This window comes from Jaculus jaculus, chromosome 18 (assembly GCF_020740685.1).
Source record: "Jaculus jaculus isolate mJacJac1 chromosome 18, mJacJac1.mat.Y.cur, whole genome shotgun sequence".
Lineage (NCBI taxonomy): Eukaryota > Metazoa > Chordata > Mammalia > Rodentia > Dipodidae > Jaculus > Jaculus jaculus.
Window position 1 is genome coordinate 53529649 of NC_059119.1, and position 25286 is coordinate 53554934.

The 25286-nt window shown below is 45.4% G+C and overlaps 1 protein-coding gene across 2 annotated transcripts in view; it reads left to right on the plus strand.

Annotated features, from left to right (window-relative positions):
* Window positions 1-1264: 1264 nt before the first annotated feature.
* Map4k3 (mitogen-activated protein kinase kinase kinase kinase 3) overlaps window positions 1265-25286 on the plus strand; it is a 164566-nt gene continuing 140544 nt past the window's right edge. For both annotated transcript variants that reach the window (XM_004660110.2, XM_004660111.2), the window contains exon 1: window positions 1265-1458. In XM_004660110.2, coding sequence (XP_004660167.1) covers window positions 1363-1458 — 96 coding nt within the window. In that variant the 5' untranslated portion in view covers window positions 1265-1362. The remainder of the gene's footprint in view (window positions 1459-25286) is intronic.

The following is a 25286-nucleotide window of genomic DNA, read 5'->3' on the forward strand; positions in this document are numbered from 1 at the left end:
CAGAAACCATCAGGCATTAGGGAATTTTAGTCCTCAAGGGTCTGTGGTGCCTCAGGGAAGCACAAATCCAAAGTGGTATTGCTCAACCGGCTGGCACCGAGATGATGAAAGCTTTTGGAAATTCCTTGACAACAACAAACAAAAACCAACAACAATAACAACAACAAAAAAAAACCCCGGACCCCTTTATCATCCACAGCCTTTCTTGGGTAAGTCTCAGCAGTTGGAGACGGTGTCCTTAAGGGCTGGAAGGACAACTATGGGTCTTGAGCAGGGTGGAGCTTCAGTAGGTAAGGTTACACGTGTTTACATTTCAGGTGTGGGAATAGACCTTCTCCAGGCCCCACCCTCGGCAATCGCTCCTTCCAAGGTGGCCTGACAGCCTGCGTGGCCCCCACCCCGGGGCTTTGATAACCCAAAGTCAATGGCTACCGTCTCCCCTCCACGCAGCATGGCGAGGGGCTGCTCGGCCTGTTTTCTTCTTCACACCCTCTTGGGTGTCCTCCTGGCCCTCTGCTTGCAACCTGGCAGGCCAATCCCCAAGGGCCCAAGTAAGTAGTCAGGTATTTGAGCAGGCCCCAGTCCACTTCCCTGGGGGGGCGTGGGGCGACCACCTCTCTCCCCACACTTACAAAGGAAATGTTTGAGCCAGGCGTGGTGGCTCACGTCTTTAATCCCAGAGGCAGAGGTAGGAGGATCGACGCGAGTTCGAGGCCAGCCTTGGGACTACAGAGTGAATTCCAGGTCAACCTGAGCTTAGAGCGGGACCCTACCTCGGAAAAACTAAACAAAAAGTTCGGGGACAGTCTTGCAAATGGACACTCTATACTCTACCTGCCTACCTACGGCGGGAACTCGAAGGGACCCGCGCCCAACTTCGTTCCTGGCGGGGCTGAGTGAGGAGCCGCTTGGGTCCCTGGGACCCGCGCGCGTGCGGAGGGACGGGGAGCGCGTGCGGAGACTCGGGGGCGCGCGCGGAGGCTCGGGGGCGCGCACTCCGCGCCGGCGCCTGCGCAGTGGCGCGCGAGCCGGGCAAGGGGCGGGTGGAGGCTCGGTCGAAGGCGGAAGCCATGTTGGCGTAGCAGCTGGAGCGAGGGGCGGCGGGCGCGCGGCTCTCCTTGTGGGTGTGACCCGGGCTCGGCGCGGCCGCGAGAGGGGGGAGGAGGAGGAGGAGGAGGAGGTGTTGGGGGGGAAGAGGCGGGGACGTGAAGCCGGTCGTCGTCGTTGTCGGAGCCGGGGCGATTGTGACCGCCGTGGAGGGGGGGGCGCCGGCCGCGGCGTCCGCTCTCCGTGTGCCCCCTCCCCCTCCCCCGCCGACTCTCCCCGACCCGGGAGGGAGGCGGGGGGCATCCGGGGCCCGCCATGAACCCCGGCTTCGACCTGTCCCGCCGCAACCCGCAGGAGGACTTCGAGCTGATTCAGCGCATCGGCAGCGGCACCTACGGCGACGTCTACAAGGTAAAGGCGGGCGTGGGCGTGGGGGGGGGGTCTGCGCGTTCGCGGGGGGGCGCGGGACGGACGGAGCCTGGGTCCGCTCGGCGCCGCTGGGGCTGTAGGGAGGGGACGGCGCGTTCGCGGGGGGGGCGCGGGACGGACGGAGCCTGGGTCCGCTCGGCGCCGCTGGGGCTGTGGGGTGGGGGGGGACGGCGCGTTCGCGGGGGGCGCGGGACGGACGGAGCCTAGGTCCGCTCGGAGCCGCTGGAACCGGGGCCATGGGGGGGGAGTGTGTGTGTGTGTGGAGGGGGGAGAACGACGCTCGACTGCCCCAGGACCGAACAAAAGGGCCAGACCTCTGAGCCCACGCCTCCTCCAGGGTCCTCACCTGAGTCCTCCCGGGCGACGCGATCTTTGACACCGGCCGGTCGCGCGCAGTACCCAGGGGCCCGGGGGTGCGTTGCCCCGGGGCTGGATGGGTCTGTCTGTGTGACGAACCCGATGGCTGCGGGGCGGGGGTCAAGCTTGCGTGCTGTGCCCTCGGGACCTGCGGCGTCGCGTCGCGGAGAGCTGCTGTGCTCCTCCGACGTTATTGCACCGGGCCACCCCCATTCACCACTTAATCCTTTAAAAGCCCTCCTAACACGTCAACCCCTTCCTTTAAGTTTTCCAACTGACTTCTTTGGTAGAAGAGATTTTTTTTTTTTTTGAGGCAGGAAAGAGCAACTTTGTTTTCCCCCAAGTGGAATTGGACAACATTACTATTTTTTTTTTTTTTTTTGCGTTGACATAGCAATCAGGTTTTTTTTTTTTAAATGAATAGTAAGGAAGGGAACTGGGTTGAGAAGGCTACATTTCAAAGTCCCATTAGCAGCTCGGCATTCCTGTTGCAAGAGGGACCACTTCTAAATATGAGAAGATAAATCACTCCTGCCTGGCCAGCTCACTCTTGGCCTTGCGCGCTCTGCCAAAGAGGTGAGGATGGTGCCAAATGTGGCAGCAGTCTTGATTTAGTTGCGTATCTTCTTACTGGTAACTGAAGTCTGGTTTCACATACCACTTGAGGATGCAAAGGAAAACTAGGTTTCACAGCGCCAAGTTTCCTCTTCACTTTATTTTGCCCACGTTCAAGCAATAGTTTTTTCCTTTTTCTTTTTTGGTTTTTCTAGGTAGGATCTCACTCTAGTGCAGGCTGACCTAGAACTCACTATGTAGTCTCAGGGTCGCCTTGAACTCACTATAATCCTCCTACCTCTGCCTCCTGAGTGCTGGCATTAAAGGTGTGCGCCACCATACCGGCTCAGTATTTTTTATTTTTTTTAACTCTTGCTTCAGTACAATGCCTCTGAGATTTAATGCATTGCAACCAATGTTGTGTTTCTCCCCCACGTAGCTCACTCCTTTTTCCCATTGACAGTACAGGTGCATTGCTTGTACCCTCAAAATAGAAGATGCCTGGCATCCAAGCGCTTGGCTTGTGGCAGCATCTATATTTTTTTGGACAGAAACATTAGACAACTACTTAGGTCATTATTATTTTCTAAGTATTTTACTTATTTAAGGGGGGGCACAGATATATAGAGAGAATGGGCACACCAGGGCCTTTAGCCACTGCAAACTAGCTCCAGACACATGCGCCCCCTTGTGCATCTGTCTTACGTGGGTCTTGGGGAATCGATTGGGGGTCCTTAGGCCTCGCATTTATAAATGCCTTAACCGCTGAGCCATCTCTCCAGCCCTCGAGTCATTATTTTATTGCCGCTTTCTTTTGTGCTACAGGAGGGAAGGTGAGGGCTGTGAGCTTGGGAAAGAAGGACTCGATCTTGCCTCGGGGTCCCCTTCCACCACCCTCTCACCTTTCCCTTGTGATCTGGAAGATGACAAGACATTGCTCAGGGCAGTGGGGACGGGATGAAGTCACATAGACGAGCATGATTCAGAGGCAAAGGAACGGATGTGGACTTGTGTCGCTGGAGTAGCCGGAGGACGTCAGTGGATCTTGCAGGCCTCTGAGCTCTTGGGCATAGGGGAGCCTTTGCAAGGGAGTGAAGTTAGATCTGCATTTTCCTTTTTCACTGGTTTGGCTTTTGGAGACATGGCTTTGCTGTATATCCTAGGCTTAAACTTGCACGTTGACCTAGGCTGGCCTGGAACTCATAATCCTCCTCGTCCCTGCCCCCCTTAGTGCTAGGAGTGCAAGTATGATTGCGTTCTGCTTAGGTTGGGACTTTTAAAAGTTCTCCTGTAGTGTGCAGAGTGGGTTGGAGGGGAAGAGCAATTAGGAGACCATCGGGACAGTCCTAGGAAGATTGTTTTGGAATTTGGTTATGGCTATGGAAGTATCCAAGATACTTTGCAAGAAGCCCACTTAGATGAAAAGTTAAATACAATGCTATGAGATGTCTTAGGAGGCACATAGGTGTACAATAGGCTTTTTTGTTATTATCATTATTTTTTTGTTGAGACAGGGGCTCTTGTAACCCCTGGCTGGCCTGGAAATTAATACTTAGCCAAGGATGACCTTGAACTTCTGATCCTCCTACCTTTACCTACCCAATTCTGAGATTACACTGAGTACTACCTGACCAGTATGTTCTTCACAGGTATAATTAGCCATGTGTTTACTGTATTTAAAAATAAAAAGGTGCATGTGATCATGCACTTGGGAGGCTGAGGCAGGGGAATTGCTTTGCGTTTGAAGCCAGCCAGGGCATCATAGTAAGTTTCAGGCCAGCCTGTGCTCCCAAGTGTAACTTTGTCTCAAAACAAAGCAAAAAAACAAAAACAAAAACAAAAAACAAAAAACAACTGGAAGCTAAGCCACTTAATTAAAAAGTTTTTTTTTTTTAAGAGTCAATAATTTCCTAGGTGCAGTAGAACTGGAAACATAATAAATTAATCTGGTTAACCACTAAAATAATGATGCTAGCTAACATTTATGAAAAGTTTATTATTTGATCATCACTTTCCTCCCAGTTCACTCCCTTTGGCAGTTAGAAGAAGCAGGTAGAGCGAGGTTAAAATTACACTTGGTAGGTGGCAAAAGCAAACGTCAAGGCTGGAGAGATGGTTCAGTGGTTAAGGCACTTACTTGCCTGTGAAGCCTAAGGACCTAGATTCGATTCCGCAGTACCTATATAAGCCAGATGCACAAGGTGGTGCGTGCATCTGAACTTCATTTGCAGTGGCTAGATGCCCTGGTGCTTCCAGTCTCATTCTCTTTCTTTCTCAAATAAATAAATATTTTTTAAAAGCAAACTTCAAACCAGTTGGATACTGCATTCTCAGTCAATGGGAAGTCCTCTCTCTCTACATATAAGATATGGACAGATAAAGTTGTACAGGATTTCCAGTGGAGAAATTGAGGCACACAGTTAAGCATTTGAGTAGGTGTGGGTCGTCTAGTAGTTGGAATTCCTAAGTCCTGCTGTGTAGTGGGCCTCACTGGTTTTGGTAGTTTGCCAGTGGACATCAGATAATGGATGTTTGGTTCCCACCCGCCAGACTCTTCTAGCACCTAGGACCTAAAGCAGAGAAACTGTGTGCATCACAGCCCGGCCTCTGAAATAGCCCGAAGCTTGCACTGTTTGTTTATTTATTTACAATCAAGTTCACACAGATACATACTTTTCACATTTGTTTTGCTGGTTTAGATTTCTCTTACACAGATGCTGTTGACTACATGCAGAGGCGTGCATTTTGTTTTCAAAAGCCAATGTACATTATATGATTTGCTCCTTAATGGAAGGATTAATTAAGTACCTAAGTTCCACCTAATTATAGTAATTCTTGGAAGCTTGGTGTTTTAAGGAATTTTTATTTTGAAAACTATCCTCAGTGTAGTAACACGTTTACTGTATGTATGTATCATTTGGACACGGAGCTCTAAGCTGGGTGTAGGAGATCTGTAAGCTGTGCAGTCTTGTGAAATCACTGAGCATTACAGAGCTGTGTTGTTCTGAAGCTTTTACCACCACATACCCTTCTGCTTTTGGTGTTAAGGACTTTAGTTTTACCCAAGAAGTAGTTAATTTTTTTCTCCAGATCAGTGCAAAGATATATTTCTTTTCCTTTTTTTTTTGTTTTCTGAGGTAGGGTCTCACTCTAGCTCAGGGCTGACCTGGAATTCACTGTTGTCTCACTCAGGGTGGCCTTGAACTCACAGCGATCCTCCTACCTCTGCCTGCCAAGTGCTAGGATTAAAGGCATGCGCCACCATGCCTGGCTGCAAAGATAATTTTCATCTGTACTGTCTTTAAGTACTTTAAGATACAGTTTTGTTTTCTAAAAAGAGGTCTTGGTCGTGAAGTGATTGCACCAGGGTTACCTAGGAATCAAAAGGTTGACAATTAGAGATCTGTGGTTGGGTCCCACAAGGCCCATGAAGTGGAAATGCTTAGAAATAAATATGCTGTATGTTCCCTGTACTTGTGGGTTTTTTTTCCCCAAAGAGATGGTGCATTCCATGACCAAAAAAGTGGAGATGAATAAATGATGTATAGGTTTGTCATTTGAAAGAATTTTCATGGAGAAACTTATCCGTGGGCTGGAGAGATGGTTCATTGGTTAAGTGCTTGCTACCTGCACATGCAGGAGGGCCTGAGACTGCCAAGTCCAAATCTCCAGTTCCCACTTTAAAAGCCGGGTGGGTGTGCTTGTAACCGCAGCGCTGGAGGAAGTAGAGACCTGGGAATCAACAGAGCCCCATAAGCTCTGGAATCACTAAAAAAAACCCGAAAAACAAACCATCCCCCCCCCCCCCCCCCACACACAGAGTCCTGACACATGATGTTCCACCGCTGCCACCACAGATCAGCGACCTCTGCTGCAGGCCAGCACATGGGTGCCACTAGGGCACACACACACGCACGCATGCAGCACACATCCCCACCCGCATTACACACACACAGAAAAAGAGTGATGAAACAGCTCCATACTGAATCCTACTCTCAACATGTAACGTGATTTCCGAATACACTGTGCCACCCTTTCCCAGGCACTTTTCCAGTTGAGTTGGTATTATTCCACCCCTTAAAGTCTTCACACCCTGACGATTTTCTAGTTTATTGGAAACTTACCATTAGTCTCCTGGCCTTTCCCAGCTCTTGGCTAGGCCCTTTGGTTCTCCGACTGACCTCATCCCCTGCTGAACCCCAGTGTTGACTGCTTCCTAGGACATGAGCCCTACGTCATCTTTTACTTGTGGACTAAACTGCCAGGCTTTTGCCACCTTCCGTGCACAGGTGTTGTCTAAATCGTGGGCAGAGGCTTCAGGGAGAGCTGTGCCACAAGTCCATTGACGGCTCAGAAGCCTTTGGTAAAGAGCTTGAAGCTTTGCTTCCCTTAATCACAGGATGCTTTTTCTTGGTGAAGCCCATTGATTGTCCTCAGCAGAGGTGCTTGTAGAACAGCCTCTGGTATGCTGGCATTGATCTTCTTTAGCTTCATATTATTGACAACTTCCATGATTTGAGATATTTTTTGTTTGTTTGTTTGTAGGGTTTCACTGTAGTCCAGGCTGACCTGAGTTTACTCTTTAGTCTCAGGGTGGCCTTGAACTCATGGTGATCCTCCTACCTGTGCCTCCAGAGTGCTGGGATTAAAGGCGTGCGCCGCCACGCCCGCTGGTTCTTCTTAAAATCTCAGTGTGCTGGAAGACTTTCCCCTGCAGCATAGGTTGCAGTGGTGTTGGCTCCCAGGCAGCGTTCACATGGCCGTCTGTAAATAGAGTTGAAAGCTGACAACAAAACATTGAGAAATTAGTGGAAAATTCTGGAAATTACTTGCATATATTTAAAGAATTACTGTTAGCGTATTTGTAACTGCATCTTTCTAGGTGTCCTAAAAGCCGACGAAGACTAATTTTCCCATTATAGTTAGCATTTGTTAAAAAAAAAAAAAACCTGCCTTCTGAGTGCCAGGGTTACAGGCATGTGCCACCACACCTGGTGAGAACCCCCACTTCTGATGAGGAACTTGAAGGCCTTGCACATTTAGAGAGGAACAGGTGAAGGAAAGGAGAACATGGCAGGTAGCTGTCTGCTCCCTTTTTCTTGTGTGCAGTGCGAAGTCAGAGAGACTCGAGGAAATGATCCTGTACTTCAACAAGTTTGTTTCACATTGTCCAGAGTTTGCTAGCCTTAGTAACTACTTGATGGGAAGTAACCATGAAGCAGATAGTAGCATAGTTTTTCTAGAAAACTCTAAAGGCAGACCATCAAAAGTCAGATTATCTGACTTAAGAGACCTGATTCCTTAAAGGAGATGTTTCTCTCCGCGTTTTGTTCTGCACCTGGCTTTGTGAAGGGACACCGAATCTTAATTCTTCTGAGGAGAGTTGATTAGCAGCCACTGTACAGGGACTAGCCATGTCCGAAAACAAATGTGCTAGGGACTGGGAGATGCAAAACTATCAAGGCTTGGTAAATGGCTTAGATAGGAACATAAAATGTGTACCCACTTTCAGCTAGCAAAGTCTGAGATCCAAACCTTCTTGATTTCCTCCTTTCTACCACTGTGATGCTCTTACTAGCTGAGAGATTCCCTAGAAACTATGATCTGCATAGCCCATCTCTGCAGCATCCTGGTGACGTAGAGCAGGTTGTAGAGCCTGCCTTTACCACCTGCTGGCTCCGGGACCTTGGGCCATTTGCTTATTCCCTCTCTTTGTACTTGAGGCCCTGCAGTTGTAAGGTGGCAGTGGTTAGGAAAGAGATTGGGTCATTGCCTGACATGCACTACTCACTCAATCATGGGAATCGTGGTTAGTATTTAGTGATATTTATAATATTTTTGTCCTGCTTCTGCCTTGCTAACGTGTGCCTCAGGGTTACTGCACTTTCTGTCTCTGCTTAGAATGCCGTTCTCCCCTCACAGACATCTCCCTAGTTATTCCTTCATTTCCCTTAGGTCTCAGGGTACTTTGGTTAATATCATTAAAGACTAATCATTTTTTGCAGTTAGCATTTGATAACTCAGATGTCACCTTTTAGTAAGTCTGTTTCTTGCCACTCGGGAAGATAGCATTTCTCCCACACTGTCTGCCTTTCCAGGGGGTGGGTCTAGATTTGGTAGGGATGGCAGTTAAGACAGTTTTGAAGTATGCTCATTAGGAAAGCAAGCAAATGAGAATAAAACATTTGGCACAAAAGTAATTATTTAGAACGAGAAAAGATAGAATCCTGTCCCCTTAGAGTCAGGCACCTTTCATCTGAGGTTGCTTTAGTCACTTGATTAAAACGATGGGTTCTTGGCTCCCCTCTCTGCCCAGAGCACCGTGCGTGGCCCGGACACTGTGGGAACCCAGGCAGGTGCAAGCAGAAGGGCCTGTTTTTAGCTCCATAGGAAGTTCAGCTCTGCTTTTTTCTGATTTTCCTGTGATAGCGTGTGTCACTGCATGTAATATTCCTTGTCATTTCTTGGTGGAGTATAAATCTGATCATTTGTTCCCTGCTGTATCTTGAGGATCTAGAAGAGTGATATACGTCACCATGTCATTTTAAAGTAAAGATTTAGTGGCTGAAATGGGTTGAACATTCTATTCCAAGAACCCAAACTACAAAGTTCTCAAAAATTCACAAGTGTTTAGCACCAACTGATGCCATGGATGGGAATTTTCACTCTGATCTCATGGGATGGTTGTCATCCCAATGCAAGCATACTGAAAATGTATAGAATTGCCTTTGAGCTACATATACAAGGTACATATGAAATATAAATGAATTTCATGTTTAGATTTGGGTCCTATCTCCAAGGTCTCATTAGGTGTATACAGCAAATTATTACACAACTTGGAAAATCTTAAAATTTAAAACACTTTGGTCTGAAGTATTTTGGATACTCTAGTGAATACAGCAGTAGTTTCTTACATGCTGCTTTAAGAAACTGTGACTAATTGGGATTTAGGACAAGGGTTTTGCTTACTAATACAGAACCGACTTTAGATGCAAAAGATGAAGTTTTAATTTTTTTCCTGCTTTAGGGTTTTTAAAAAAATATTTTATATGTTTAGTACTTATTTGAGAGTGAGAGGGAGAGAGAGAGAAATGGAGACACAGAGAGAGAATGGGTGTGTCAGGGCCTCAGCCAACGCTCCACCTTATGCATCTGGCTATCCTGGGGAACTGAACCCGAGGTCCTTTGGGCTTTGCAGGCAAATGCCTCAACCGCTAAGCCATCTCTTGCTTTACATTTTGTTTTTACAGTTCTTTTTAAAATCTGGGAGTGGCCATGTTTCAGAGTTCTAACTGCCTCAACCTGAGATGGTAGGTTAGGATATCCCTTAAAATGTAGACATTTTTTGTTGCTGTTGTTTAAACTCTTCTTGGAAGGTTGAGATTGTAAGATTTTTTTTTTTTTTTTCCCGAGGTAGGGTCTCGCTCTATCCAAGGCTGACCTGGAATTCACTCTGTAGTCTCAGGGTGGTCTTGAACTCACGATGATCCTCCCAAGTGTTGGGATTAAAGGCTTGCACTATCATGCATGCATGAGATTGCAAGAATTTTTATCTGTATAAATCCTCCATCTCTGCTCAAAGAATCTTCTCTTCACTGCTTGTAGGCTAAAGGACAGATGTTTCATTCAAGGCCCTGTCGTTTTTTCTCACTGGTCTCAAAGGACAAGTAAGATTAAATAGCTTGGAGGCGGCAGAGAAGAGAGCGGGTGGCACTCCTAACTGGATGGCAGAGGCTTTGAGGCCCTGACTAGAGGGAGGCTGACTGGTGAAGAGGACATTCTGAGAGAGGGTGGAGCAGGAGGACTTGTGAGATAAGACAGGGCCACACTTGTGAGGGAAAGTGACTTAGATATGAAGGCGTGGGACCCGGGGCCACCAAAGCCTCTTCTATGAGTCACATGGCTGAAAGTGTTCAGTTTTATTCAGATAATCATGAGAAGGGATCCCAGAAGGACAGAAATGTCTGCTAGATAAAACCTAAGCCTCCCAAATATGTTGATTTTGGAACCCTTCTAAACTTTGAAAAATGATTGAGAACCCCAAAGTTGTTTTTATTAGTGATAACTATTGCTATTTACTGCATTCACAATTATACTTGAGATATTGAAAATACTGCTAATAAATAACCCATCACATTAACATAAATGACATTCTAACGAAAAATAACTATGTTTTCTAAAAAAACCAAGCAAGGAATGGCATTACTGCACCTTTTGAAGGTCTCTTCACTTCTGGTTAAATAGAACAGAGGGTTCCATTTCTGCTTTCTTCAGTCTGTTCAGTATTTAACTTGGTCAGTGTATATAGGAAGAGAAATGTTACTTTTTTCAAGTAATTGTAGATATTCTCCTGTGATACTTCCTCCACGTGTCACGGTGGCTTCTTAAAGGCTAGTTGCAGTATAGGAATTGTGGAATGGTCATGAATTGATGGCAGTGAATTACAGTTCTAACTGTCCGTCTTTTCCACCCTTGCATCGGTTTTTAGCATCATGCAGCTCTGGTGATTTGGAAAATGCGGGTTCACATTACAAGCACTCCTTCGGCAGGTCTTCACATAGGAGTCTCACACTGTGACTGTTGGGGTTCCCAGGTGCATCAGTTGCAACAAGTACTGATGGTTTTTTTTTTCAATTTTTTATTGATAACTAACATGATTATAAAAAATATCCCATGGTAATACCCTTCCTCTCCCCACTTTCCCCTTTGAAACTCCATTCTCCATCAAATCCCCCCACATCTCCATCAGTCTCTCTTTTATTTTGATGTCATGATCTTTTCCTCCTCTTGTGATGGTGTGACGGTCGTTTTTATTGACATGAACTTCACTTAGTTCATTTGTAAGAAAATGTCTGTTACCTACCCAGTCACAAAGGCCGTGATTTATCTGTTAGTCCTTTGAGTAGGAAGGCATCTTTGTGGAAAGTGGCTACTTCAGTTGGCCTCATCACAGCAGAGCTGTTAGGTAGGTAGATGCCCGTGTGCATTCTTCCCATGGAATGTTCAGATAGCAGGCATTCCAGGTCACGATTTCATAAAACTCATGTTTACTCTTGAGCAAGGACATTCTTTGTTAAAACTGGCCTTTTCTCCTCTCTGAGCGCGAGATGGAAGAACAGCTGTTATTACGGGTCTGCTTCCTTGGTCCGTGTTCAGACGTGTCAGCGCAGTGAGGGAGAGCAGCATTTCCATGCTGTTCTGGAAACGGTTGTTTTGCTTTTTGCTTTTTGTCTTTATGTATGTAATGTGTTTGGGGGAGGATGTGGTGTGTGTGGTGTATGTACAAGTATGTGCCCTTGGGCCCATAGCGATGGCGTGGGGCGCCCACCGTTCTGCTCCGGCCAGGCCACTGCCCCCCACCCCACTGCGTCCCTCTTACTCACTCTGGGGCTCACGTTTCTCACTAGCCCAGGCAATTTGGTAGTTTCTGCTCCCCTTTGAGGGGCTGGGGTTACAGCTGTGTATGGCCATGCCCAGCTGCTTATGTGGGATCTGGGGATTTGAACCTATGTGGTTTCAGGCCCCTTTAGAGCCTCATGCTTGTGCAGGAAGTACACTTGACCAGTCCTTTTTTTTTTTTTTTGGAAATAGTTTTGATGTCTCTGGCTAAAAAGAATTCCAGAGGTTTCAGGGATTCATGGAGCTGCGCTCCAGGATTAGTTAGTGTAACTTAGCTTCCATCCCTGTAACAGAACACCTGAGAAAACCCAACGTATTAAAGGAAAAGGCTCAGTTTGGCTCTCGTTGCTGGCACAAACACCGAACCAAAAGCAGCTTTATGGGAGAGAAGTTTACAGTTTCAAGGGGAAGCTTCCTCGAGGCAACACGGTCACCCAGCTGGATGGAGGCAGCCTGGAGCGAGCTTGCTGGCTGAGGCCGGCTGGGCTTACCGAGCTCAAGGTTTGCCCCGGCTGACACTGCGCCTCCAGTGAGCTCCACCCGCAACTGCCACAGCTGAGATCAAGGCTCAGTCAGTCCACCCACAAGGTTATGGGGAGCCTGTCACTCCAATCGCCATGTGTGAAAGCTGTGCCTCTTTCTTGAGAGCAACGCTGTAGACTTGGAGGTTAAGTTATATAGGAGGTAGCAGAATAGTGCAACACAGGCTAGATATTTTTAACCTGCATACATTTTAAAAGTGCTTCTTTTCTAATTATATATATTTTATTAAAAGACAAGAAAACTAAGACAATGAAACCAATCTCACCCTCTCAAAGAGTCTCTCTTTTAATTTTGATGTCATGATCTTTTCCTCCTGGGATTAAAGGCATGTGCCACCACGCCCGGCCCTGGTTTTTCATTTTTAATTAATTCAAAGTAATTGCAAACTCAGGAAATGGTAAAAACAAAACAAAACAAAAAGTTTCAACAAGTCTCACACTCAACACTCAGCTTCCCCTAGTAATATCTTTTCCTACTTATAGTACATTATCATGATCAGGAAATTAGCTGGCAAAGCTTACTAAATATCAGTCAGATTTTACCAGTTTGTGGGGGCTTTTGCATATATGGACTCATGTGTGCACATGTAGAGGCCAGAGGACAAGCTCGGGTGTCAGCCACCTCTTTTGAGACAGGTTCTGTCATTGGCCCAGACAGCACCAATTAGGCTAAGACTGGCTCCCTGGCAAGCACCAGGAATCTAGCCCTGGGATTACAGGTGTGTGCCACCATGCCCAGCATTTTTATGTGTGTTCTGGGCTCAGATTTACTTATAAGGAATGTACTTTGCCCCTCTGAGCTGTCTCCCTAAATCCACCTGTTTTTGCAGTCATTAAAAAAAGGTCTTTGCCCTGTTGCTGAAGACTCCACATACTGGGCTGCAGGGCCACTGAGAAATCCTGCTGGAACTGAGCTGATAACCTCCTCCATGTTTACCAGCTGACAGAAAGCTGGAAGAAGCCATTCTACATGCAGTTCAATGGGAGAAAGAGAAATCACCAGTGAAGATACTCAGTAGTGGATGCTGCAAGCCTTATATTTGGCCAACCAGGCCAAATGAGCCAACGGGTACAATAGTGGCATATCTATCATGGTGGGAACCAGCTGCCCTCTAGTTGGACTGGAGGCCTGCTCCAAGGGAGGGAATACATCCCTGATACTGAAAACTTAAAACAGGGGTAGTCATGAGCCCTAGGGGTGTAACGTCTGCTGCTGTCTGGCTAAATGTATATACTATGCTTATCAAACTGCCCAGTAAGCGCTTCTCTTAATGTTCCTACCCTTGTATTAATGCTACTCTCACTTTTGGTAGAGAATCTTCTCTTTTCAGATGGCAGTGACCTTGGGATGACTCAGAAGGCATCATGGTGCTGGAAAGAAGTGACAGGAGTGCTCACTACTATAATATCTCTATCACACCTTCCAAGGCTTAGGGTCTATTGTAGAAGAGGTGGCGGAAAGAACGTAAGAGCCAAAGGGAAGGGTAGGACTCCTTACACAACGTGCTCCTCCAGACACAATGGCCTGGATATCCATGACCTCACAGTGCCTGACACTACCTACACAAGACCATTATAAGAGGAGGAAAAGATCATGACATCAAAATTAAAAGAGAGACTGATTGAGAGGGTGAGAGCGTATGATGGAGAATGAAGTTTCAAAGGGGAAAGTGGGGGGAAGGAGGGCATTACCATGGTGTATTTTTTATAATTATGAAGTTGTTAATAAAAAACAAATGAGAAGAAAAGGTCTTTGGATATCATTTTGTGACTTTACCTGTTGGGAATTCTAATTGGATTGTGTGGCATCTGTAGCTCAGTTTGTGGAGAAATTACGTCTTGCCCTCATTGAGTCTTCTGACCTATGAATGCAGTACAGTTCTCCATTAATTTAGATTTTTAAAAGCTTTTGCCTTTTTCTTTTAATTCTTAAATTTATCCCTTTTTTCTGTTGATACTGTAGTAAAAGAAATTTGTGGAATACTTCTTGAAGGTAGCACATTATTCATAATGTGAGCTACATTTTCAGTACTTATTAACATCCTCACTGTGCTAATGATATCCGACTTCCCTTGGCTTAACCTTGTTCATTTTTAGCCCTGAACATATGGACTCCTTTTAAAATTGGCAAAAATGAAAAGAAGACTTGAAAAATGACTAAAAGTACCCACATTTATGATATTAAGATTAAAACAATGGCTTTATATGCTTGCATTATTTTTGTACATGAAATGTTGGCTATATTACATGTGCATGTTTTGCAAAATTCATCTTTTTTGAACATTTGAGAGGAAAATGCTCTTAAAAGATTGCTTCGTCATAAAGCGGAAAACTAAAAATTACTAGATTGTTTAGATTGCAGGTTTCTTTCTGATCCCAAGGAACTTATGGATATAAGGAAATAAAACATGACTAAAGAGAGCATCTCAGTAATGTCTCTACGGTAGCAGTTTAACTTGGAGAAGAACAGTAAAACCTTGGACTACAGATATTGAAGAGAAGGATGAGTTGACTTCCCAGAAGGGTAAATTTTGGTGCTTAAAGAAGAATTGGGTGTCAGTTTGTGAAGAACTGTGAAGTCATTCAAAGGAGTTAATGTGGATAAAAGAACTGCTATGAAATTGAGGTGGAGGTAACCACAGATCTGTGGCTTCACAAGCGTGACAGCCACATCATGTCCCGCAGACAGCGTTCCAGAGCACTCCTCTCCAGCCTCTGGCTCGGACACTCTTGCCTCTCCTCCACGCTGCGCCCTGAGCCTTGGAGGAGGTGATAGGGATGTCTCTGCCTCACTTAGTGTTGAGCGCTCAAGCTCTTTGATGCGCTTTGGGTCTCCCCAAGCGTCACTAAGTCCTACAGAAAGAAGAGAGCAACAGTCATCGGTGGGGATGAACTTAAGTCTTTAGAAGGCAGTTTGATGGACTCTACAGATGACTCAGTTGAACACCAGTTGAATACCTCCTAGGGGCTATGACTTAGGTTTTCATTCATGAATTCCCTCAAGTGGAGCAGGCTTCAGATCCAAATAAAAAGCACTGGTTACCCCCGTGATAGTCAGGCTACTGTGGTATCAGTGGGAAGGTTGATTGCTTCTGAGGCCTTTTTCCTAGACTTGTAGTGGCATTCTTCGGTGGCTCTGTAACTGCATGCGTCCATGCTTAGGTAAAGACGGGAAGACCATCGAGGCTAGTAAAGATGATGTCATTGCTGCCCATGGAGCCATTTTCTTGGCTTGTAGGCATGCTAGTTGCATGTCATTTGTATGGTCAGAGGAGGTGGTGACATCTTGTAGCTAGTTGCCAAGGTGTCTGGTCTTGCTGCTGCTTTCCAGGTCGTCCTCTCAGTATGTCCTCAGGGCGATTTGTGCTGAGCTGTGCTCCATGGTTGACTGCGGACAGACAGGACGAGACCCCTCTTCTCAGGGAGGCGCAGCACTGTGTCATCTACCACAGCATTACACGACACCGAACATTTTCTGATTTATCATTAAATTGTGTGACTCTCGCAGACATTCAGAAGACCCAGAAATTACAGTCCATACTCACATAGGGAAGACATTTTAGACAAGATAAAATGAAATTGACTCCTCAAAATGGGTTTTCGATTAAAAAAAAAAAACACTATTAGAGAAAAGAGAAAGAGTAAGAATGGGCATGCTGCAGTCTCCTGCTGCCACGGACACGAACTGCAGGTGCACATGCCACTTTCTGCATCTGGCTGTGCTTGGGTACTGGCGAATAGAACCTGGGGCCTCAGGCTTTGTAAGCAAGCACCTTCAGCTGCTCTCCAGCCATGGTTCACGCTTAAGTAGATGAATCTGAAGGACACTGCAGCTGAAGGGGAGGACTGCAGAGGAGGACCTTTTAGAGAGTTAATAAACAAGAAGGGCATGTGCCGGGTATAGGCCAAACTAAATGAAATGACTTGTATTGATGAATAATGGTATAAATTGAGTATTCATAAAAATTGTAGCACTTGCCATACATGCAGTCATACTGTGTAGCAGGCATGGCTTAATGTAAGCACTTTGGAGGCATTCTTATTTTAGCCTCCCCGTGCCATGGTCTCATGAGGTAGGCATTTCTTTTTAAAATAATTTATTTATTTGAGAGTGAAAGAGAATGGGCACGCCAGGGCGTCCAGCCACTAGAAACGAAATCCAGATGCATGCACCCCCTTATACATCTGCCTTACATGGGTCCTGGAGAATGGAACAGGGATCTTTTCGCTTTGCAGGCAAACGCCTTAACCACTAAGCAATCCCTCCAGCCCAAAGGCATTTCTGTATTTCCATCTTACAGATATGGAAGCCGAGGCACAAAAGTAACTGTCAAGAACTGAACTCATACAGGCTGCACTTCAAGCCCTACCGAGGAGCGTGGGTCACTTCTTAGCCGCTGGGGAGGAAGGAGATGTGGTGCAGGTTGTCATCACCCGTCTTCATCCAGAAGATGCGCATCAGACCAGGAGGGCATGGTGTGGATGTGCACTGGGTCAATCACAGGAAGTTTGGGGCACAGATATGACCTGGGTAGATGGGCGAATAGAGTAGAGCAAGATGTTGAGTTGGATTTTGGACAAATCCATGGAATGCTGTCTTCAAGTGTAAAGCAGTGCACGCCGCCCTTCTTGGAGAGTGTTAGGCTAGCAGATTTGAAGGGACCAGAGTAGAAGGAGAAGGCACCTGAGAACCAGGGCGCATGGAGTGTGGTGTGTGCGGGGGTGTCTGATGATAGAGAAAAGAAATACCGTGATGACTTACATTGATAGGCAGGACCTGCAGCCACTTGTGAGGGACTTTGTAGATTGTTGGCCTCTGCGCATGCCTTGATTACCTTGCTTAGGTTAATGGAGGTGGGGAGACCCGCCCTAACTGGATGGCACCGTTCTTGGGTCAGGCCCCAGAACGCATGAAAGGAGAGAGCTGGCTGAGCACCAGCCCTTCTCACACTGCTTCCTCACTGCGCACTGAATGTGCCCAGCTCTGCCAGACCACGCTCCGCCTGCCACCATGCTTCCTACCAACCTGATGGGCTGTAACTTGGAACTGTAAGCTGAAACAACCCCCCTTAGACTGATTTTGTCAGGCATTTTGTCCCATCACTGAGAAGATAACTAATATAAATGTCTTTTGCCTGAGTTGTCAAATGAAGAAAAGCCCTTACCTAATTTTCTCCTCACTTTTATACTTTCTAAAGGAATTTATGATTCATGGTTTAAAATGTCCTGTGTGATGTTTGAGTAATTGACCTATAGTGTGGGGAAGCTTATATAAGGAATACCAAACTGCCTCCAGGAATTGTAGGTTGCTAAGTACTTTGTGCAGGAAACAGCTAGGAGCCATGAGCACTGGAACATGGGGGTAGTGAGAAATTACCCACAGCTTCAACCAGAGTTTTCTTTAAGGCCAGCACATCCCTGCAGTGTATTCCTGTATCCCCTTCAGTGCCTGAGAGGAATAGGCAATTTCTGGCTCCCCGCTGTCCTTGGCAGGTGGTCCCCTCCTCTCCCGGTTCATCCTTAGGCGGGAGTGTGCAGATTTCCAGTCTCCGCTCTGCTGGTCCTTGGCTGTTTGAGCCCATGCTCTCCAGCCTTGCTCCCAGCAGTAAAAACCTCTGTCCCAGACTTCCAGGGAACTTTGAACAGAGAGAAGCTCTTTGCAGAGAGACAGGCCACACACCGTTGTGTCTGCTCTCTGAACACCTTTCACTGTCCTTGTTGCTTCCGCCACGTGTGGGTGCTGTGGAGGTCTCTGCTGGAGTCCACTCCCTGCTGGAGTCCACGTCATGTTCAGGGCTCTGATTTACGATGCTCACATTTCCCCCATCTTCCAGAAAACTGTGGTTATAGAGCTTTGACAATCTTTTATTTTTCCCTTTCCAAAACCCAAAATTGGAGGTTTCTGCTAATTGCTGGGCAGAGTGACTATTTTTACAGTAGGTTCGTATTGTTTTGTTGAGTCTTGAGTGGTTTCTACCATGCAATGCTGCAGTATTCGAATTAAAATTTAGAGAATGTTTTAATGACATAATTATATGGCTTTTATAAAAAGTGATAAAAAGACACGTTATTTTATAAGCATTTAAGCAGTGTTATTTTAAGAATAGAGTTTATTTTGACAGGTTTTAGAAAGTAGCTCTATTTTATTTCCTATGACAGAAAAGGTACCTTTTTTTTTAGCAACATTATTTGTAGCTTTTTTTTGTTTTGTTTTGTTTTTGTAGGTTTTTTCTGTTTTGTTTTGTTTATTATGTGCTCTGTCTTGAACCCAGGGTATGGCCTCATGCATGCTAGGAAGTGTCCTACTGAGCTGCAGCCCAGCCTCAGAATTTAATCTACTTACATGATAAGATCAACTATTTTGGAAGAGAATTACCTTTGTGTTTACCTGGTCAAGATTTAAATCATTTAAATTCAAAACATTTAAAAAACAAAATTGTTTCATTTATTATTGAATTGTTTAATGAAGACTAAAACTTATTTCATCAGCAACCTTTTTATTTTCAGTCTTAGGAATTGAATCTAAGATCTCAAAAATACCAGACAAGCATTCTTATCGCCAGTCCCTCCCTCACCTCTTCAGCCTAGTTATCCCTTCCGCGAGCATATTACCATGATTCTTGTCACAACTAATACCACATTGGTCTGTTTTTTGTCTTTTAGAGCTTATTCACTTGTGCATGTTTGCATGCGTGGAGGGCAGAGGACAGCCTCGGGTCTCTTTCCTCTCCTTCCCCCTCACACAAGGCAGGGTCTCCCTCATTGTTACTGCGGCGGCTGTGGCCACTACTGCTGATTGTGAGCCTCCAGACTGTCCTGGCGCGCTCTCCCCTGACCACAGGTGATTTGGGATTACAGAGGCATGTCCCTTTGCATCCAGCTTTATGTGGGTGCTGGGGAATCAGACCTGGGCTGTCAGGTTTGTAAGCAAGTACCTTTAACCTCTGAACCATATCCACAGCCCATGATCCATCATTAAGTAGATGTCAAATTATTGACATTTTACTGCTTATTTTTTAAATTTTATTCATTTGTGTGTGTGTGTATATACTAAGGTCTCTTGCCATTGCAAACATCTATTTGGTTTTACGTGTGGGGTGGGGTGGGGAATTGAACCTGGGCTGTCAAGTTTTGCAAGCAAGTGCCTTTAACCATTGAGCCAACTTCGCACTCCCTTACTGTCTTTCTCCTTCTCCTTTTCTGTCCCAGGATCCCATCCAAGGTGTCACATTAAAGTTAGTCATGATGTCTTGTTGAGCAGAAATGATCTGTAACAGTTGTGTACAGTTTTCTTATTTTGTTTCAGTCACATTGAAAGTAGAGGGGGACTCAACAGGATTTTGTGAGGGTTTTCAATATAGGCTTCCTAGCTTTTCTTAGTGTTACATAGGGTTAATGTATTAAAAGGAGAATGAAATGCTCATGCTGCTAACAAGAGCTTCTTACTGGAAGTGTTAACCATGATCACCTAGAATACTAGTGTGAATACTCCGGAGCTGTGTCTTCTATAGACTGTGGACTAGTGTCCTCCGGAGCTGTGTCTTCCACACACTGTGCACTAGCGTACTCCGGAGCTGTGCCTTCTGTACCTCTTTTTCCATCCTTCCCTGTTATGTCTTTGGAAGCAGGTTTCTCACTGAATGGCTTCTCACAGTGAGTAGAGGCTCAAGTTCGCCTCTTTGAGGGAGGGAGTAACTACATAATTCCTTGGATTTTATGTATAACAATTTTTATATTTGAGGGAGGGTTAACTATGTAATTTCTTGCATTTGTCTATAACAATTTTTATCTTTCCTCCAAGTAATTAGTTGATTTACTTGTTTGGGAGGTGGTGGGTATTCGGCCGAGGGCCTCACACATTCCAGGCTCCAATGCTGTGTTGCCTCTGGGCTCTTCTTTCTTTATTCAGCTATTTTATGTGATACACATCTGTGGGGACTCTGTACTCTGGGTTGTAACCCACCATTTATATTGTTCTAGCTGTACTGTTGGGGGCTAGATCAATGTGTCTCCTGAGTTTTTGATCATCTAAGCACTTTGTTCTGAGCACGTTCTCTATGTAACACACCTGAGGCACATCTTGTAAATGACCTCCCTCAGCTATACCAGCCATTTCTTTTTTAATTGGATAATGGAATTAGAAACCTTGACCTGCGTTCATTGCTTTTGGGGTGTCATTACTTCTAGTCCTTGAGCTCAGAAATACATGTAGGGGTTATTAACTCATCTGTGCACATATACCTATAATCATTGCTTTATCCATCTGTATCTATTTAAGGCTAAACGTGAGCTCATCGTGAAGTTTATTTAACTGACCGTGCCACGGTTTCACCTGGCCCTTCCCCATTGCGGTCTGCGTCCTCTTTCTTCAGTAGGAGAAACCTGGCTCCCGCCATCCCTTCAGTCTTAGTGTAGTGTGTGGCCTTTTATTTGTTGTCACAGCTGTTTGCAAGTTCACAAACCAAGCTGTTCTCGTATAACTTAAGTTGCTCATTTACTCCACGAAATAGTAATTATGTCCTGTTTCCTATGTGCTATATGGTATTCTGTGAACTTTTACATGTAACCAGCAATTTGAATCTTAATCCATACTATAATGGAGAAACCTCAAATGGCCTGCATGTGTGTTTCCAGAGTCTAGAGCCAGCTGCAGGAACCGAAGTTGGTGTGTGGAAACATGAAGCTGGACAACTACAGTGCTTGCTCTTCCTAAAACAACTCCCCCAAAACAAATAAACAAACAAACAAGAAGGTCTGTTTTTGCTAAGGAGAGTGGTTTGGAAATGATTCCGTGATTGAAGAAAAACCCTCATGTGGCCCTGGGATATGAGAGGGGACAGTGGTTGGAAAAGACTCAATTTTCTTTAAGAACGTGGTTTCAGCAATAGAAGTTTACTCACTGAGAAAAATAATTTGTTTTCTCCCAGTGGAGGAAATCGTAAGGAAAGGAGTATTTGCTTCTGAAAATGTTCTGGAATAAAGCATGAACACTCCCCCCCCAGCCCGCTTCACAAGGACTGCCAGTGTACCTCTCCCTTCCGCTGCAAGCATGCGGCCCTCGCCTCTTCCCATATGTCTCTTGTGCACAGGGAGAGGAGCGGGTCAGAATCGCAGTTGGCAAAGGCGGTTCATTGGCTGCTGACCAAAAACCAAATTAGTTGAAGGGATTTCCTTATTGATGTGCCAGATGCATCGAGTACCAGTGCCTGTTTAGCATTTGCTTGTATTGATTTTTATGTAGGAAAGCTTAGTTATTCTGCAGTTCTGATTTCAAACTGTGCAGTTCCCTACATTTACCTCCTCCAGCCTCTGACTTAAATCTCTTAACAGTTCTTTTGAGATAGAACTCACAAAGCATAAAATTGAATAAGCTGTACAGTCAGTCTGACTTTTAAAAAATATTTTATTTTTAATTTTTATATATTTATGAAAAAGTGGGGGGAGATGACAGTGGGCATGCCAGGGCCTCTAGCCACTGCAAATGAACTCTAGATATGTGCACCAGCATGTGCATCTGGCTTACGTGGGTACTGGGGAATCAAACTTGGGTCCTTAGGCATTGCAGGCATGCACCTTAACTGCTAAGTGATCTCTCTAGTCCTTTGATTTGAATATTAAACAGACAAGAGTGATAGAAGGAATCTGCTCTTCCAAAGGTGGTTGATTCATATTTCTATTTTTTTTTTAAATTTTATTTATTTGAGAGTGACAGACACAGAGAGAAAGACAGATAGAGGGAGAGAGAGAGAATGGGCGCGCCAGGGCTTCCAGCCTCTGCAAACGAACTCCAGACGCGTGCGCCCCCTTGTGCATCTGACTAACGTGGGACCTGGGGAAACGAGCCTCGAACCGGGGTCCTTAGACTCCACAGGCAAGCGCTTAACTGCTAAGCCATCTCTCCAGCCCCATATTTCTATTTTTATATTAATTGCTTTTAATACCCAAAAGTCAGCATTATTGCTTGGCATTATTAGCTTAGGAGAGTATAAAGACATTAAAAGCTATAGAAATCATAGTCTGGGGATTTCCGGGGTAAAGTGTTTGCTTGTGCAAGGCCCTGGGGTCAGTCCCTGGCCTTGCAAATGAACAACAACAAAAATAAATAAATAAATGAGGGAGGGAAGGAAGAAAGGAGTTACTGGAATGTGGTTTAGTTACCTAGCTTTCCCACAGTCCTGTTTCCTTCCTCTTCTTGCTAGCTGCTTTTCTCCCATGCATTTTTCAAGACATTTGTTTCCATGCGCCTGTTTTCACCAAGTCATAATTAAGCTGAAGTAAGATGATACTCATTACTTTGTCTACCAGTAAATGAAAGTGAAGAGTTACATTGAGAATTTCCCATTTCTTTAGTATGAATTTTTCCTGTTGCTTAAACAAAATCAGTTATATGTCAGCAGAAAATGTGAAGGCAACTTTTATTATTAATGGATTCCTGTTCAGATGTACTACATACTTTTGGTTTTTCAAGGTAGGGTCTTGCTCTAGCCCAGGCTGACCTGGAATTCACTATATAGTCTCAGGTTGGCCTTGAACTCACAGCAATCCTCCTACCTCTGCCTCCTGATTGCTGGGATTGAAGGCATGTGTTACCACGCCCGGCTTGTACTACCTACTTTTTAAAGGGTTCTCATGCTTGGAGCTCTTTGAATACCTTTAACATAGTATCTCACTCTTTGAAGGAGTTTGGGCTTGACAGTCTGGGCTGTCACTGACAAAAGAGGCAGTCCAGGTATGAACATATAGACTGTTTGTTGCACATGCCTTACAGAGTCACTCATAGTCTTGAATTTGTTCAGTCTTCACAAAAGTTGTTGGCGATAGTACTTACATTCTCTTTGGAGATGGTTTAATTTTACATAAGTGAATTCCCGTTTATATAATGGATTAATATGCATGGTTTGGGGTTCTTATACAAGACTCAAAGCGTCAGATTAGTCCATAATCTTATGAAATTGGAATATGATAGGCAGGGTCGGAAGTAGAGGTCTTACAAGCAGGTGGCAGAGAGGGTTGGACAGGGGAACAGTTTCTGAAAAACCTCATTGAATCATTTCTGAAGAAAACATACACATTCTCAACACGTTGCCTGACATTGTGGTAAGCAGAGGTGGTTTTGAGTTGTACGTCCACTGCTTTCCCTGGGGTGGTTTCCATCACAGTTCAGCAGGAGGGTGTCTTCTGCAGTGGGAGTGTGCAGGTCTTCAGGGCACCCTGCTGCCGCCGCTGCTGCTGCTGCTGCCTGCCTCTCATCTCTGCTCTAGGTGCCGAGGTTATAGACCTCTTCCTGTCTAACCGGCTTGACTGACCCGTAGAGCTCAGGATCATGTGGCGTGTTGTAAAGTATCAAGACAGGGAGTGCAGTCCGTCGTGCGTTTTGAAGCACCTGGGGTTAATTGTTCTCTAGCAGACTTGCCTTGACCGACTCCTGTGTGGTGTCGTCTTAGAAAAGTGCGATAGGAACGTATGGGTCACTGTGTCCACTGTTGCCTAAGAGGTGGACACTGATAGGAGGGAGAAAGAAGACAACACCTTGGTCCACGGCTGACTCTTGTACATTCCCTGTAGGAAGCAACAGGGATGAGCATGCACTGAGCCACAGCAGGGCTTCCCCGAGCTGCTTAGTGATGGCCGCCCTGCTCTGAGAGGACAAGGGTCTGTGCACCCTCCTCCCTGTGACCCAGGGGGCTCCTTCTGCCTTAGTTGGCTTTTCTTTTTTAAAAGTTTATATTTTATATATTTATTAGAGAGAGAGATCTCGATGGAACAAATGGACATGCCAGGACCTCTGAACCACTGCAGATGAACTCCAGACACATGCACCACCTGCGTATCTGGCTTTCCGTAGGTACTGGGGAATTGAACCTGGGTCCTTATTGTTGGCAAGCAAGTGCCTTAACTGCCTAGCCATCTCTCCAGCCCTGGTGTGCTTTTATTATTACATCTCTCTTGTGCTTACTGTCTTCCTGGAGTCTGTGCCTCACCTGAGGGCTCTATGTGTTTGTGGGCCAGTAGATTCTCACGGTCTAGCCCAGCCTTTGTAGTGATGGCTGTGACCCATTTTGACTATATTTGGCTTTATTATCTGGTGATTACACTTGCTTTCTGTACAATACCAGTGCCTACCTACTTACTGTGTGGCCAGTCCATCCTCCAGGCTGCACTGGAGTTTCCAGACCTCTATTGTGTTTCCACCCATCTTTACCTTCAGAGCATGAGGATGATGAGAGAGACTTTGAGTGGAGCTGTGTGCGGGCTGTCTGCCTCATTAGTTAGGTAAATGATTTTGGTTCAGTTAGCTTAACCTTTAGGCCCATTTTCTCATCTCGCTTAAATCTGCTTTAATTTCTGTGTTAGAACTCGGTTACTCCTGTCACTTTCTTACAGTCCAAGGAATTTAGCTTGGCTTTCTCACTGCTAATAATCTCACTGTTCTTTTCTTAAAAAATGTTTTTTTTTCATGTGAAATATGCACCTAATATGTATATGTGACCGTAAGTAGGATGAGATTGTGTGGCAGGAAGAAGGTCCCTCAGGGAGTGGGGCAAGGAAGAGATACTTGTTCTTTTTCGTACGTGGACTCGAGAGCCATTGATGGATGTAAAGGTGTTTGCCACGTGTGCTTTGACACATGCAAGCAAGAAGGCAGCTGTAGAGGGGAAGGGAGACCACCAGAAGAGCTTGGGGGGCAGCAAGGGATGATGATGAGGAGACACATGAGCAAATTACAGTAGAACACATGTCATAAAGAAACCATTATTTTGTACATTTAAAAAATAATAGTTAAATAAAACAGAGATGGTAACAGTAAAACAAGCAGACTCTTAGAAAAGAAACAACTGATAGATTCTTGTGCTCATTAAGGTACTTGGCATACCAGAACTGAGTGAATGAAAAGTGTTTATAAAATAAAAACCCATTAGCTCCGTGTACTTGACCTGCAACATGTGGCCCTCAAAG